This window comes from Mastigoproctus giganteus, chromosome 3 (assembly GCF_048544385.1).
Source record: "Mastigoproctus giganteus isolate SK-2022 chromosome 3, ASM4854438v1, whole genome shotgun sequence".
NCBI lineage: Eukaryota > Metazoa > Arthropoda > Arachnida > Uropygi > Thelyphonidae > Mastigoproctus > Mastigoproctus giganteus.
Genome location: NC_143577.1, coordinates 51,150,373 through 51,166,132, shown reverse-complemented (window position 1 = coordinate 51,166,132; position 15,760 = coordinate 51,150,373). Strand labels below are relative to the sequence as shown.

At 38.1% G+C, this 15,760-nt stretch overlaps 1 protein-coding gene across 1 annotated transcript in view; it reads left to right on the top strand.

Moving 5' to 3' along the window:
- LOC150087952 (ER degradation-enhancing alpha-mannosidase-like protein 3) overlaps positions 1 to 15,760 on the top strand; it is a 247,990-nt gene that overhangs the window by 77,760 nt on the left and 154,470 nt on the right. Inside the window, exons 6-7 of the mRNA XM_090369977.1 lie at positions 4,220 to 4,373; positions 9,529 to 9,657. Of these exons, the coding sequence (XP_090226103.1) occupies positions 4,220 to 4,373; positions 9,529 to 9,657 (283 nt within the window). The remainder of the gene's footprint in view (positions 1 to 4,219; positions 4,374 to 9,528; positions 9,658 to 15,760) is intronic.

Sequence of the window (15,760 nt, the reverse complement as noted above, 5' to 3'; positions counted from 1 at the left end):
ATTATTCAATTTTCTCTTACATTCAGAAGCAGACATTACACAGCTGCTTTTGAGTGTACTAAGTTTAACAGTTCTTTAGGATTTTTAGGTATAATTTCTGCATATGTGGAGTATAACTAGTTAAATATTTCAGTATATGTTGCTGTCTGTTAGCTTGCTGATACCATCACATCATAAGCATATTAATTAAAATTCCTGATTATACTGTCCAGAAATTAAAAGCTTATGAAATTCTGGTGTATCTATAATTATATTTTCAGAAACAGGCAGCAAAAGATAAAACACACAAATTAGTAAAAGTGAGGAGGGGGGTATTTCAATTCAAGAGTTGAAATAATATGATAATTGACATTACACTGCAATCAATTTTTTGTCTAGAGAATTTTGTTCATCTGTTGGCAGCAATAGGTTGGGCTTATGTTCACATTAGAAACAAATTTGTTATCCATGAGTTGAACTAATATTACTGATTTTGTTTATAATTTGAATAGCATCATCAAAGAGATGAATCTGCTATTCAGTTATAAATTTTTCTGTCCTTTTTTTTTTTTTTTTTTTTTTTCCTCATTCTATTTTCCAGTAATTATTTTTCTGTTTGTTTCTCAGCTATCCTGTGCCCAAACAGTATGGCAAAATAGAACAGAGAAAATAGCAATACAGAGTAGCATCTATTATCTTCTTATTTTAACTCTTACATTTAAATAAAACAATACACTTATACTGATTTTCTGCAATGGACCAAGTCAGCACAGTATTAAGGGTTACATATACTTTTGTTTCATATTCTATATATTATTCACTGTTTTGGCTTGAACTTGCTAACTGAGGCCATTTGATCAGAGACCAAGTCTAGAAAGGCTGCAATCACAGTGTTTCAGTTTTTAATTGAATCAAAAATTTGCCTCTTTAGTGATGTTATGAATATTAAATATGAAATTAGTAACTTTAAGTCACCTTGATAACAGAGTTGTTCCTGAAGTGACCATAAGTCAAAGTCTGTTACCCTCCAGAGGAAAAAAGCTTCCCTACGCAGATGAATCAAATATAGAATTCAGAGTAGTGACTATTACCATGCTATTTGAAGAAAGAAAATATGTAAGGTTGTTTGTAACACAATATCTGTAAATAATATAAGTTAAGGATCATCTTGGCTGATGACAGATTGTAAATGCTGGAATACCCAATGACTAGATACCATTTATGGATAAAAGAATAAGGAAAGAAGCACCAGAATCATGGACCAGGTTTGTCCAAGTAAACTCTGAAAATCTAGTTTCTAGAATGTGTTTTTTAGTTTCCACTAGCAAACAGGCACCAGATCCTCGAATCTAGACTTAATAATTTTTATTTGTAATGTTTGATATGTTAATCTTACACAGTTTAGTTTGTTGTGAGAACTGGGAGAGGGGGGATTAAATACAGAATTAAAAAATATACTTCCATATGTAGAGGCAAAATGTTTAATGATGTTACTGAATAAATTTGGATAAAGATTATATGAAATATTTGTAAGGCTATACATTACATATCCCTATCTTGGACTTCTTCAGTTGTAAGTTGAATTAAATTATAGATATAGTTATGTTACGTTACAGTTACTTGACATTAAAATGTTAAAAAATTATAAAAATTGTTTACACTGAACTGTGGAGTTCAGGGAAAAACAAATTGGAATAAACAAAAGGTTATTGTCCAATTTGGGTGATCATTGGAGTAGGCCTCTTGCTGTTCACTGGTGGTGGGTGTGGGAGATCTATGTGTGATAGGCAAACTTGTCCAGCAAGGTTACACAAGGTGATCTGGAGGAGAGAGAGAGACAGGTGGATTGGGGGATGGAAATTTCAGGAAGAGGAGGAGAGGAAATTGTGTGGGAACAGTGTTCCCCCCATCTGCTTCTGTTAATGTTGGAAGGTTTGGGGAAAATCTTGAAAGTTTCAGATGATGTGAAATGCCACAATATTGAGATGATGATGTGAAATGCCACAATGTTGAGATGATGATGATGTGAAATTTCAGATTATGTGAAATGCCTCTGCGATGATGTGAAATGCCACAATGTTGGCAACTATGTTTCTAAAGTTGAAGATTCTAGTCAGAGGTGTTGGGATGGAAAGTAAGACTGCATCATCAGGTTGCAGTTGGAATTCTGTAGAGGAGTAGGGAAGAGAGCAGTCGAGCATGAGTGTGCTGATCCACGTCAGGTGGAAGAGTAACCAGAATGTCAGGGTAGTGTACAGATGCCTGGTTTTGGGGGAAAATACTGAAAAAGAAGTATCCAGAAAAGAATGGCAGGAGATTCAGGAGTTTGCAGGCAGAGAGCATGGAATGTGGTAAAACTTGGAAGGCCTCTTCCAGAAGTGGACTTTCCTGGTGCATGTGCTGCTAGATCAGTGGCATTGGTGAATCTTTCAGTTTGGAGATAAGGCAGGTTTGATATTTACAGTATTTGTTATTTAAAGGAATTTGATGTTTAGAGGAGTCATTATTTAAAGAGAATTTGATGTTTAGAGAATTTATTATTAATTATAATTCACACAGTAGTGGTCTGTCTGTAATGCTTAGTATATAATGGTTTCCAGAGTCCTCTTGGACTCTGGAAACCTTGAGGAGAGTACAAGTGATTTAGACCCATGCCATTATCCATTTGTATATCTATGTCTACTCTATCCTCTCCTGCTAGCAGTTTCACTTCTGTTGAGAGGGCTCCTTATATTTTGCAGCTAACCTTTATATTGAGAGGCCATTTACCTACCTGAAACTTTAGGGACTTTGTAACTGGTTACCTTGACTTAACCGCTGGGAAGTTACCCAGTCCATCAGTTCCATGTACACCGAGTGGATGGAAATTATGGGATACCTATCTAGTAATGGGTAGGCCCACCTTTGCCCAGATAAGGGCAGTCACACAGCAAGACATTGAGTCCACTAGTTCATGAAAGCATTCCATAGGTATTTCCTGTCTGTGCTTGTTGCATTCCTGGGCAGAGATCCAACTCTTGAACGGACCTTTCCACAGCATCTCAAAGATGCTCCACAGGGTTCGTGAGTGGGAAGGCCATTCCATGGTGGAAAAATGGCTCTGTGGGGAGGCGCATTGTCCTGCTGGTGCCCTGTGGGTGCACCATGACCATGAAAGGATGGATGCGTAACCTGGACCGTTCAGAAATGCGTCTAGACATATCAGAGGTCCCAACGTGTACCAGTTGAACATGCCCCAGACCATTACCGATCATCCACCTGCCTGAACAGTTCCTTGTTGACATGATGGGTGCATAGCTTCATGCAGTTTCTGCCAGATATGCACCCTCCTGTCCACTCGAAATAACTGGAAACAGGACTCATTGGACCAAGAGACCCATCTCCAATCGTGCAAGGTCCAGTGCCGATGTTCTTTTTCCTAGTTGATGTGTAGAGTCCTGTGTCGTAGTGTTAGCAGTGGGACTCTGGTGGGTCGGCAGCTCCCATAACCTATTGTGGCTAATGATTGCCTGATGGTTTTGGTGGAGACGTTTCTAGCACCTCCCTCGTTGAAGTCGGTAGTGATTTGTGCCATTGTTGCCCTCCAGTTGGCTGAAACAATGCGAGACAGACATCGGCAGCCATGTTCATCCACCATCTTTCTCCACCCAGCGCTGTCCACGATGAGATGCTATTCCGGAAGTGGCATATTCCTGATACACTCTTGATACTGTCGAATAGGGATAGTGTAATTTCTGTATCACCTCCACGATAGAGTGACCCATGCATTGGGCACCCACTATCATCCCTCTTTCAAAGTTGGTTAACTAATAATATTTATCCATACTGACATTGAATTACCATCTATGTGAATGCAGTGATGTAGTATACCTATATACCTGCCAAGCAGTGGGTTCGTCCACTAGTGAGAGGGGTGACAGCATTGTGTTGCTCAGGAACCAGGTATCCCATGAATTCTGTTCTTTCAGTGTACAATAATATAACATCTCATTTAGCATCGGTTGGTTTATTCATTGCAGTTTTCTCAGGAGTTCAGACCTTACACTAAATGGAATTGTTATATCTATGATTTTCATCATATTATTGTAGTTTAGATCAGAATTGACTTCTGGCCATAAAATGAATCATTGGTGCCTCCCCAAAGCAAGTCAAAAAATAATTATTAGAAGAAATTAATGAATAATGTGTTTTCTATCTACTAATTAAAAACTTAATGGAAAATTTTCATTTTTTTTTATAGAGGATTGCTTAGTGGACACATACTTGCATCATATGTTCAGGAGCAACTGGATCACTTGTTGTGGTATAGAGGGGAACTCTTAACGATGGCAAAGGAATTAGGTTATAGACTTCTACCAGCCTTTAATACAACTACTGGAGTGCCTCATCCAAGAGTAAGATTTTAAATATAATGCTATACATACTCTCTGGGCGCTTCCGTAGCCAGGTGGGAAGGAGCAGCAGTGCGTAGCACACACTTCTTGATTAGACCGGGGTTCGAGCCCGTCGCCACCAAATATGGAGGATGCGGAAAGGTCAGGGAATGACCACCGCATATCTCGGAGCAATATGGCCTTAGTTGCTAATGCTCCTAAAAACCAAAAACAACAACATACATACTCTGAACTGAAATTTTATATTAAGTTTTAAATTCAGACAGAATTTTAAAAAAAATTGCCATATTTTATTGCTTACATGAAACAGTAATTGAAATAGCTTTAAATGTTTTCCTTTTTCTTTTATAGTTAAAAGCACAGGGAGGAAGTCTTCTTCAGCTTCCATAACAGTTGCTAACTTTCCATGGATGTTGACAACTGTATGGATTCTACAGGAGACTCAGTATTGGAATGCCATCTGATACTGGCCAGCACTCCACAACTCTTTCCACAGTTTATAATCTAATGGGTTCAAGGCTTTGTTTCATCTGGATAATTCATTGCCTTTTCTAGATTGTCTTTTTGTTGGTATAAATTTGCACTCATCTTTTTCACAAAACAGTAGCTAAGTAAGTCTATTATTGGAGACTCCTGACCATATCATAACCAAGAAAGATGGTAACTTTTTACACTTTTGGGATGACCTGAGTAGCTTCTTGAGTGTCATACATTTAATCATTCTATTCATTAAACTTCTCTTTAGTAGTAAAGATATCTTCTTCATACTTGTCTGCTTACTGGTGGAGCTTTTGTTTTCCCTTGGGCCTCAATTTCTTTTATATTGTACATTGCTTTTACTTCTCTGATGCACCTACAATAAGCCAAGATATCTCTGATTTACATTGGACCTCCACTTTATGATGGGACCACAATAATCACTTTATGACCACAACAATCACTTTATGAAATCACTTTATGATGGACTCTCCATGATGTCTTAAATTTCATGTTATAATAAAATATGCACTTTATGATGACTGGACCATGTGGGCAATGTGGGTTGATGGAGTGATGGCATTTCATCCATAGCAGCATTTGTAATATCTTAGCCATGTTTATGGAGAAAAGGAAGTGCCTCGGTCTTTATGTTTCCTTTGGTTGAAGTGACTCTGTGCTGTGCTTATGTACTGTAATGTACATGTATTGTTTATTTATTTGACATAGTTTTATCGATTTGAATTTGTATGTATGTCCTCTAAACAGCACAGTAAAAAGAAAATTTCCCTTCAAATTGAACAAGAAATAGTGAGAAAACATGATAAATTAGTGCATTGGTGCATGAAAATGGTTTCTCCCAGTCCACCATTTTTACCATAGATAAAAAGAAATCCTTAAGAAAGTTAAAGTAAGTTGTGAATCTAATACAGTGCAAAAAGGCAGAGAACTAATTGTAGAAATGGAAAGGCTTTTGTTACTGTGGATAAAAGAAAAACAAATGAAGTGTGATCAAATTCTGGATATTATGTTTGCAGATGTGCAAAGCAGATTTTTGATGACTTAAAGGCTAAATCATTTTCAACTAGTAACACATGGTATGATGTCATAAGACATGGAGAAGCTGCCAGTGCTAATCAAGAAGTAGCTGAAGCCTTTAAGGTGGAGTTTCAAGAGCTCATTGAGAAGGAGTGTTCTTCCCCAACAAGTCTTTAATCTAGAAGAAACAGGCCTCTTCTGGAAAAGAATGTCCAAGCAAACATACATCACAAAGGAAGAGGCTTCTTTGCCTAGGCATAAGCCTCTGAAGGATAGGCATACTCCATTGTTGGGCACTTCTGGAGATTTTAAGCTTAAGCCAGTGCTGGTTTACCACTCAGAAATTCCAAGAGTATTTAAACAGCAGATGATTGTCAGAAGCAGGTTAGGTGTCTTCTGACAGTGTAACAAGAAGACCTGGGTGACAGGAGCTACCTTCGATGAATGGTCCATTGACGTGTTTTATTCTTCAGTGAAGAGCTATCTTGAAAAGAACAAGCTTCCTGTAAAAGCATTGCCACTGTTGGATAATGCACCAGGCCATGATCCTGTATACTTGCCCGATATCTGAAGGTGCCATTTGATCTTCAAACAGGCCTATGGGGCTGGGAAATTCCATACTGCAATAATTAAAGACAAACACCAGCCAAGGAATAAAAAAAAAATTTTACTATAAAAATAATGTGATACACTATCGGAAATATTACAATAAATTACGATAAAATAAATTACGATAAAACGTTAAAAATATAGTTAAAAATATACTGAAGCAATAAAATTATCTAAAATAAACTGGATTAAAAGCGATAAAACCTGAAGTTTTCGGAGACTGCTGTCTCCTTCTTCAACAGTATACCATTACTGCAATGACACATTCTTAAGTAGCAGACCCATGGCACTCATGCACGTGGTCCATCAGACACATGGTCGGCATTCCCCACGCGCGCATCGGAAACGGAAGTGGCTCGGGAGCGTGTCAAACAGAACCGGTCATCCCGTCTGAGGACAACCGCCTCAAACAAGGGGTATAAACGTGTCCCCCTGTCCCTGTTAATAGTATTACGACTGAATGAACCGATTCTCAAGCTCTCGAAGGACCGTCTGGGGGAGCATATGACCGCTATTAACACTGCTAATTATGCGAGGTCTGCTGTGGCAGAGCATTTCTGGGAGAAGCAGCATAGGATCTCCCCTGAAGACGTGGTCATTACGGACCGTGCCCATGGATTTTGGGATATGTGGGGGGGAGATGGGGCGATGTTTAAAGGACTGTCTGGGGGAGCACATGACCACTATTAAGACTGCTAATTATGCGAGGTCTGCTGTGGCAGAGCATTTCTGGGAGAAGCAGCATCGGATCTCCCCTGAAGATGCGGTCATTACGGACCGTGCCCATGGATTTTGGGAATGCAAGTGGCTCGAGAGCTTGCGAATCGGTTGTTTGTTGTTTGGTTTTTTGGAGCATTAGCAACCAAGGCCATATTGCTCCGGGATATGCAGTGGTCATTCCCTGAATGACCTTTCCGCATCCTCCGTATTTGGTGGTGACGGGCTCGAACCCCGGTCTAATCAAGAAGCGTGTGCTACGCACTGCTGCTCCTTCCCACCTGGCTACGGAGGCGCCAATGCGAATTGGTTCATCCAGTCGTAATACTATTAACAGGGACAGGGGGACACATTTACACCCCCTGTTTGAGGTGGTTGTCCTCAGACGGGATGACCGGTTCTGTTTGACACGCTCCCGAGCCACTTCCGTTTCCGATGCGCGTGTGGGGAATGCCGACCATGTGTCTGATGGACCACGTGCATGAGTGCCATGGGTCTGCTACTTAAGGATGTGTCATTGCAGTAATAGTATACTGTTGAAGAAGGAGACGGCAGTCTCCGAAAGCTTCAGGTTTTATCGCTTTTAATCCAGTTTATTTTAGATAATTTTATTGCTTCGGTATATTTTTAACTATATTTTTAACGTTTTATCGTAATTTATTGTAATATTTCCGATAGTGTATCACATTATTTTTATAGTAAAAATTTTTATTTTTTTTTATTCCTTGGCTGGTGTTTGTCTTTAATTATTGCAGTATAGGGTGCCATTTGACTTCGTTGCGGTCAAATTTCTCCCACCTAATACTACTCCTCTGAAGCAGAGGAGTAGTATTAGGTGGGAGAAATTTGACCTCGTTCCCCCTTGATGGAATTGGGGAGATCCATAATGAAGAATGATTCTTTAAAATGTTTTCTCAACGTGTGCTGATCCCTGAATAGAGTTGTAATTTCATTGCAGTTCCAGCAATGTCTGTTTCAACAGAATGTACAGTTGGATCTGAGGTGCATGTTGCTTTTGTGCTCATGGATCTTTTTGAACAGTTTTTGAATAAACCAGAGTCAAAGGAAGCTATTCAAAAGGATCAATAAACACAAAAGCAACACGTGGCTCAGGAAGATTATTGCTTCAGGTCCAGTCATACATTCTGTTGAAACCAGACATTATTGGAACTTTAATGAAATTACAGCACTTTCAAAAGTGCTGTAATTTCATTAAAATTACAGCACTTTTGTGCTGTAATTTTAATGAAAATTACATTAAAATTTTGTGAAGACTTTTTAAAGAATTATTTTTCATTAGAGCTTCCCCCAATTCCATCTGTAGGTCCAACAGGCATTTGATTAGCAACAACATGATATGTGTTTTCAAAAGCAGAGTCTAGGCAACAGGTTGTTCAAGCAGAACTGAGACAAACTATCTTAACAACGAGGCTGTCTTCATATATATTAACATATCCCAAAACAGTCCTGTCCTATTGCTGCCAGAAGTAGAACATTTTCTCCTTCATCTTCAGCATAAGAAACACTTCTTTCATTTCTGGATTAGTTGTGTTTAGACAGCTGTCAGTTATTCAGACAGCAGTGAACATCAACATTATCATACATATGATAACATATGGATTCAGCATGCTGTGTATTCCCATAGCCCTTTGTGGATGCATTATTTTAAATAACAAACAACATATTTGTTAACTTTTGTTCGGTTCTTTGGTTTCTTTTTAACTGTTTTAGAGTTTACAAAACATCTAATGCAGTATCATAATTTTAATGCAGTTATTTCTGGAATGTTTCCTTGTGTTTCTCCATTGGATATACCTAAATGATCATGTAACTTACTGATAATAAACTTGCATTAAATTAAGTACTTCACACATAGTGTGAAGTACTTTTTATCATTCTTTATTTGATTTTGCTTCATAATGCCTTTCAAAAATCACATTAGACTGACAACACAAAATTGCTTATCATTAACAATAGATAAAAAGAAACCCTTGTGTATATGCAATGAAAATACCACCTGCTATAAAAAAAATTCTAGATATTCTAGGCATTTTACAAAATAAAAAAGTTTTTCTTATGTGATGTTCAGGTATTTTTAACAAAATATAATTTTGTTACGTGTAATTTAATAATTGAAAAATTTGTATGAAAGAAAATATAATTTCTTTAAATTCAGAAAATAATCGAATATCAAAAATTTATCTAAATTATTCAATTCTGGAAATTTTTAATATTTGTATATTTTAGAAACCTTTAATGTCTTTAATTGCATGACTTAAAAAAAAAAAAATTCTGTTTCTTTTAATTTATGTAGATAAATTTGCGTTATGGTCTAAAATCTCCTAAATTAGGAGTAGTGAGAGAGACATGTACTGCTTGTGCTGGTACAATGATTCTGGAATTTGCTGCTCTTAGTCGCCTTACAGGAGAGTCAGTATTTGAGGTAATTTTATAATCTGCTAGGAAGTAATTTATAATTTAGAATTATTGTGTTGTCAAGATTTAGAGTAATGGATATGTGGAGTTCATTGCTATTATTTTATTATGCTAGAAGAGACAAAGTGACAGTAATAGTTTTCTTGTATTAGTTTCTTAATGTGTTGAAAACATTTTTTCCTCACATGTATAAAATTATGGGAATGTGACAATTCTCTGCATGTGATGTTAACAGATTTAAAAAATTAGTCTTATTTTGAATTAAAATGTTTAGGTAAAAAAAAAAAAAATCTGGTTAAAGCATAAATTAGCAAAAAAAGTTTCATTCCTTTGATTATGTCTAGAAGGTTTGTCTTCTAGACCTTTTTTGAGACAAAAAAATAATTGCAGTCTGAAAAGGGTTGACTTGCATCAATTGTTCAGCAAGACATGAAAGTCAATTCCGTTATATCCCTTAAATTGTCCTTCCAGCATGATGCTCCTTGCTCTCTCTGCTGCTACTGTCTGGATGAAGATTTTTTTTTATGCAGCTTTTAGTTGCTGAATGCTTTCAGCTGGTTGGGGACTCTTCACAGGAAGTAGGTAGTGTATGGCAATTTTTGTTTTTCCGAAATATCTGTACTGGACAAGTAAGTATATAGGTAATTCCATGAGGATTGACAGTCAGCTTCTCATTGAGTAAAGCTGGCACCCAGTAGGCACACTGAAAACTGTTGATATGTGGAATGAGGTAAGAAGTGTTCCTTATAACCCAGTTCTCTATCTCCTATTTTCATATCTTCAGTTTCAAGGCACTAGTAGTAGTAGTAGTAGTAGTGGCATGTAATGCAAGAAAGCATGTGTATGAGGGTATGCAGCATCAGCCAAAAAAAAAAAAAATCACACCATTCCCTCCAAATGCCTGTCCAGTTCCTCCTTAAATTTATTCAACCTATCAACTTCCACAACGACAGATGGAAGTTTGTTCCGGCAATTAACCACCCGCTGGCTAAAGGCAAATTTCCACACATCTATTCTACACCTGTCTTTTCTTAATTTGAATTTATGCCCCCTGAGGTTCGTAACCTGAACAAGTGGAAGGATCCCATCAGAATTCAGCGTGCTCAACCCATTCAAGGCCTTATAACACCTCAATCAGATCACCGTGCAGGTGCCTAGTCTCCAGCCACTGCAATTTGCAGAACTTAAGCCTCTCTTGGTAAGAGGATCCCTTCATTCCCCTCACCAATCTTGTTGCTCTTCTCTGTACATGCTCAAGTAAATCTGCATCCTTCCTAAAATGAGGCCTCCAGACCTGTACGCAGTACTCAAGGCGTGGCCTGACCATTGCCTTATACAGAGGGACAATCACCTCCTTTTCCCTGCTAGCAAAATTCCTATATATTATTGACAAAACCCCATGACCTGCCCTGGCAGCCTGTCTGCATTGCTCAGAAAACTTCATATCTGACTGCACAATTACTCCCAGGTCTTTTCATTTTCTACCACCTTAAGTGTAATACCACACAGTTGGTACGTTTCTCTGGAGTTACTTCTACCCATATGCAGTACTTTGCATTTGTCAAGGCCCCTGGTGCCAAGTGATTGTGATCGAGCGTTTTCTCTGTGCTTAAAGTGTGATTATCCAAAAGCGATTTAGAGTTATATTAAGTTCCTGCCCTTAAGAAATTTATTTATTTAATATCAGATTCTGTTACAAAAGTACTTGTACAGAGCAAGAAAGAAAAGCTACCTTTCTTTATTTTTCATATTTCTTTTACTAACACTTACTACTTTACGCTTGGTCACACTGCTCCTGCTTCCCCGTGGTGGGGCCGGAAATCTTGGCAGAAAAGCTAATCTGCCAAGGGCCAAAAGGAGCAAGCATGGACCAAAATACGTTTCTGCCTCTAGAGCCGACAAGCTCTCGGCCAGAGTTAAACATTGACCATAACACGTCGCAACCCAAAAGGTTGAAAACCACTTCCTCAGCGACAATTTATCCTACATTTCTTATAATGCACTCTCTTGCAGATCAGCCTCTCAGTAAGCTCTCTCCGTTCCTTATCCAGAAACACTTGGAAAGTCTGACAGGATCTCCTAAGACAGTCAAGAGACTACAATCAGGCGACCTTCTATTGGAAACAGTGAACTGTAGACATTCAGAGAAACTGCTAAAACTTACAAGCTTTGCTGGAATTCCAGTAAAAGTTTCTCCCCATGCTACCCTAAATACATCTAAGGGTGTTATATCCAGCTGGGATCTATTGAATGTCACGGAGGAGGAGATAACACAAGAGCTTCAAGATCAAAATGTCATTGCTGTGAAAAGAATTATGGTGAAAAGAGAAAATATACTCACACCTGCGAGGAATATTATTCTAACTTTTAACACGCCAAATCTACCACCATCGATAAAAGCAAGCTACCTACTCTGCCGCATTAGACCATATATTCCTAACCCATTGAGATGTTTTTAGTGCCAGGAGTATGGCCACTCTCAAACGGCGTGCGAGAAACCAGGTTTGTCCTAATTGTGGGTCCGCTGACCACACCCAAAGTGACTGCTTGGCAAAAGAAATGACTTGCCCCAACTGTAAAGGAAACCATCCTGCCTACTCAAGGACATGTGACAGATGGAAAACTGAAAAGCAAATCGTTAAATATAAGATAGAAAATAAAGTAAGCTTTCAAGAAGCACGGAAATTACTTACTCCCAATACGAATAAACGTACATACGCCAATATTGCGCAAAAATATCAATCAATGGCCACCCAAACTGATGTTACAGTCCCTTCAACCACTTGAAGGGTCGGAAAACTGATAGCTTGGGGGGATACAAGAATAATAGTTTAACAGTAGCCGTAGGCAGAGGTGAAGGCGATTCTTGCACAACGTCTATTAGAATAAGTAGTGACCTGGAGTGAGGGGTGTTGGGGGTTTCAGGGACAGATGGAAGTCATCACGAAATAGGTGGGTATATGGGATGTGTTAGGGTAACTAGAAATAGGAATATGTATGCTTATATGTATACCAATGCTAGAAGTATAGTAAATAAATTTGATGAATTTGAAGTGTTGGTCAAGACATCAAAGGCGGATATTGTTGGGATAGCAGAGACGTGGTGTCACACAGATATAAGGAATCCAGCAGCTTCTCTGCAGAAGTTCATGCAATAAAATTAGCTTTAGACAACCTGAATCTCTACCCAGCTATAAAATATGTTGTATACATAGACTCTCTCAGCTCAATAACCGCAATGCAAAACTCCTCCTACATGGCTCACCCTGTGTTAAATCAAATCAGAAGACTCCTATTACAAATTGAAGAATGTCATCAATCAGTGACCTTTTGCTGGATCCCAGCACATTCGGGGATAAAGGGTAAAGAATTTGCTGATGAAACTGCTAAAAATCTGTCAACTTTTGATTTAACCTCCATTCCAGTTCCAGCCTCTGACTACTGTCACATCATACAAACAGCATGTCTCGCGAAGTGGAAAGAGCTATGGCACATCCAAACAAATAATAAACTCTACCAATTGAAACACGATCCAAAGCATTGGCACTCTAGCACCAAAACAGTGCAAAGAGAAGAATTGATTCTTGCACGGGCACATGTCGGACACATATCTGACCCACCTCCATCTGCTCTGAGGCGAAGATCCTCCTCAATGTCCATACTGTTCAGAAAATTTAACAGTCAAACATATTCTGATTGACTGCCCTCACTATCAACAGGACAGAACATCCGTCCTGTGTTCCCTGAGAAATCTACGAGAACTAATGACATTACAACATATTATTGGAGATGATGCAAACATCAACGAGTTTTTCTCTTATCTGAAAATAATTGAACTATATGATAAATTCTAAAATATCTCTGTAAACACAACCAAGTTATTATGCCTAAATTATGTTTTTAGCTACGCTTAAATTTTGTTTTTACCATTTTCATGTGAATAGGTGCATTATAGCCACAGCAGCTTAGGAGCCGTTAAGCCCCATAACACACACACACGCATTTGTCAACGTTAAACTTCAGTTTCCACTTCTTAGCCCATCTACCGAAATTATCTAGATCCTGTTGCAGTAGCACACTGCCATTACTGTCATTAACAACCCTGCCAACCTTTGTATCATCTGCAAACTTCGACACTAAGCCTGATATACCTTCATCAATATCATTGATAAATATACAAAACAACAGAGGACCCAACACCGAACCCTGTGGGACTCCACTAATACCATTAGTCCATGAAGAGCAGCACCCATTAATTACCACCCTCTGTCTTCTCCCACTCAATCATCCTTTTATCCATTGTAGCAACTTACCCTTAATACCATTCTGCTCCAATTTGTACAATAGTCTTCCATGCGCAACAGTATCAAAAGCTTTCCTGAAATCCAAATATATGATATCAAAATTACTTTTTGCATCCAGTTCCTTTGTAACCACATCATAATATCCTATCAAATTTGTCAGACAAGACTTTCCCTTAACAAACCCATGCTGTCTGAATTATTGCTGCAGTCTTGTCTAGATGATCCTGCAATGCATCTTTAACCAGTGACTCCATTATTTTACCCGGAACAGAAGTTAAACTAACTGGTCTGTAATTACTCTTGTCACCCTTCGATCCCCCTTTGTGAATTGGGGATTCATTTGCACATCTCCAGTCCGTGGGGACTTCCTCTGAGTCCAAGGATGCTCTCATTTTCAATTCTAATTGGATGCTGAAGTGTAGCATCCAATTAGAATCGACATCCAGCAGCTGAAGGTGTTCTGAGGAAGATACCTTGTACAATGCAACAATAAGCTGTGTATAATCTTAATGACAACTTCAATAATAATTATAATAATAATAATCTTAATGACATCTTAATAATCTTAATGACAAGTTCAATTTTGTATGAGTTGAAATAACTTAGTGTGTAGTATTTCTTGAAGTCTTCACTGGCAGGTGCAATTCTGGTTTTCTGGAGCATGTCTTAATACCAAACTTTTTATTTTCTCCCACTCTTGATGCTTCTGTCATTATACAATGCACAGTCTTCTTTTTTGGATTTTCATCTTTCATCACAAAATAAGGAAAAGCATTCAATCTGTCTTCTGTGCCGACCGGGCTAGCCGAGTGGGTAAAGTACCTGCCCGGCAACCCAAAGGTCGCGGGTTCGATTCCCGCCTCGGGCTTGGATCACTGTACTGCAAAAACCTTTGGAGGTGCAATATGGCCACAGAAGCCGATGCGCCAACAACTACCAAATCAAAAAAAAAAAAAAAAAAAAATCTGTCTTCTGTATATGAACTTTGATAGCCTTTTTCTTGCAAGGGACGTGCTCATCATTACATCTAGTTGAACAAGCAACTTCTTTTGAAACTGCTTGTAACGAATACTCTTTTGAGATGGATTTTGCTACCTTTATCAAGTTGAAGTTGTTCACAATTGAGACTTCTAATGCTAGAAAAATAACTTGCATATTAATTGTCAGCTTTGTCTACAGCACCCATATTTCTTGTGTATTCACAAATAGTGATTGGCTTTTCAGCTTGAAAGTTTTCCCTTTCTTTTACTTTTCCTATTATCACCTCAGTTTCAGTATTATAGAAAGTAGAAGGCATAAGTACAATTATTTTTGTCTTTCTGTGTTAACGCTTGAACTTTCTTCTCTTTTCAAAAACCAAGAATTCAGTGCTTTTCAATTTTCTTTGTGGTCTTCATCACTAGTAATCCTTTCTTGTTTGCTAAAACAGTGCCTGTTAGGTTATACTTAGTTTATGAAGTTTTTCTGATAGTTGAATGCTAGTGTAAAATTGGTAAGTGAACAAATGAAATTCCTTAACCTCAATACCATGAAGCAGTTTTTGGATGAGATGAAGCATGATCCTTTAGGTGAAATGAGGTCTGGTCTTATCATGCTCTCAGTAGTAGGCTTTCCAAAATATGGCACAATAGCTGACATGTAACCTTTTCTGAGCCAGCTAAAACAAATACGCAAAGGCTGTACTTTGTTGGCTTTTGAAGGTTATAACATTTGAATAAATACTACCCTTGAAACCAATGGTACTTTCATCTAATATAGTATTTCTGCTTGGAATAAAATGTTTATGAAATTCAACCAGATAATAAA